This window comes from Aplysia californica, unplaced genomic scaffold (genome assembly GCF_000002075.1).
Source record: "Aplysia californica isolate F4 #8 unplaced genomic scaffold, AplCal3.0 scaffold00250, whole genome shotgun sequence".
Taxonomy (NCBI): domain Eukaryota; kingdom Metazoa; phylum Mollusca; class Gastropoda; order Aplysiida; family Aplysiidae; genus Aplysia; species Aplysia californica.
The window spans coordinates 277817-279393 of record NW_004797520.1 but is presented as its reverse complement, the minus strand read 5'-3'; the positions used below and the strand labels follow the sequence as shown (position 1 = coordinate 279393).

General features: G+C 40.7%; 1 protein-coding gene across 1 annotated transcript in view; it reads left to right on the top strand.

Annotated features, from left to right (window-relative positions):
• The window catches only part of LOC101852416 (serine/arginine repetitive matrix protein 1), a gene marked incomplete at its 3' end in the record, with an annotated part of 7400 nt that extends 6672 nt beyond the window's left edge, over positions 1–728 (top strand). The window contains 1 exon segment of the mRNA XM_035970305.1: positions 628–728. Coding sequence (XP_035826198.1) covers positions 628–728 — 101 coding nt within the window.
• Between the last annotated feature and the right edge of the window lie 849 nt (positions 729–1577).

Genomic DNA, 1577 nt, shown 5'->3' with positions numbered 1-1577 from the left:
CTCTACTTCTTTTGTATGTTTGTCACTCTCTTGTGACCTGCTATTTCCGGGGTGCCTTGATAGTTGAAGCAGACCTTGTGCTGTTGAAGCTAGAGAGGTGGGCAGAGTGGGTCTGATTCCCTGTAAAGACTTCTCTGTTGACACCCACCCCTTGGCGCTCATATGACCTTATGCAGTTGCGAGTGCCGTAAAACCCTCTACTATAATTTTTTTTTAAAATACTTCTTGGGTGCAGTTGAAATTCATGTTTTATCTTTGTCGGGTCAGAGCTTCTGAAAAAACGGGGAAAAATTAAATGACGACCTTTCTAAAAATGTTGCTATTCTTCAATCGTATTGAAAAAATTTGACAACATAAAAAAGTCCTGACAATAATGGCGTATCTGTGAAAGTCTGACATAGTGGCGTGTGAACTCTACTGTCCCTGTCGTTTTATGCACCCCGCATAATTTAGCAAAATTTGATTTTTTTGTGTGCATAATTTCTGATTATTTTCCTTTATCATTCTTTGTTAAAATTAACGGAATCGCATAATTTCATATTTTTGGTCTCAGTTAACATAAATTCTAAATTTTTCTTGCATAAAATGACAGGGACAGACTCCACATTGTGTTTTGATTGTTTACAGGATGACTCGGGCCAGAAGGTGTGGATCTGTCCGGCGTGCAAGCTACAGGATGACGGGAGTGAGATGATTGGCTGTGACACATGTGATAACTGGTACCACTGGTGAGTTGTGCTTCAGTCCGCGCGGATTGCCAGACTCTTTTTTTTAAAAACGGTGTTAACGAAGCTGGTGTGGTTTGCTCCTTCTTTCCTATCAAACATCTATCATCCTGATCTCTCCTCCTTTTCAAATATTTTTTTTAAAAATGTTTGTTTCTCTTGTAACACCTCTAATCTTCGGCACTTGTATGAGCTTATTGTGTTGCAAGTGCCGTAATACTCTTACTAAAACTAAGCTTTCTTTCAGGCCCTGTGGATGTGTGTGTGTGTGTGTGAAGTAAAGTCTTGTGTGTGTGTGTGTGTGTAAAGTAAAGTGCTGCGTGTGTTCTTTCCTTCCAGCCCCTGTGTGTGTGTAAAGTAAAGTCTTGTGTGTTTTTTCTTCCAGCCCCTGTGTGTGTGTGTAAAGTAAAGTCTTGTGTGTTCTTTCTTGCATGCTCTGTGTGTGTGTGTAAAGTAAAGTGCTGTGTCTGTTCTTTCCTTCCAGCCCCTGTGTGTGTAAAGTCTTGTGTGTTCTTTCCTTCCAGGCCATGTGTGTGTAAAGTAAAGTTTTATGTGTTCCTTACTTCCAGCCCATGTGTGTGTGTGTGTGTAAAGTAAAGTCTTGTGTGTTCTTTCTTGCATGCCCTGTGTATGTGTGTGTAAAGTAAAGTGCTGTGTGTGTTCTTTCCTTCCAGCCCCTGTGTGTGTAAAGTAAAGTCTTGTGTGTTTTTTCTTGCATGCCCTGTGTATGTGTGTGTAAAGTAAAGTGCTGTGTGTGTTCTTTCCTTCCAGCCCCTGTGTGTGTAAAGTAAAGTCTTGTGTGTTTTTTCTTGCATGCCCTGTGTATGTGTGTGTAAAGTAAAGTGCTGTGTG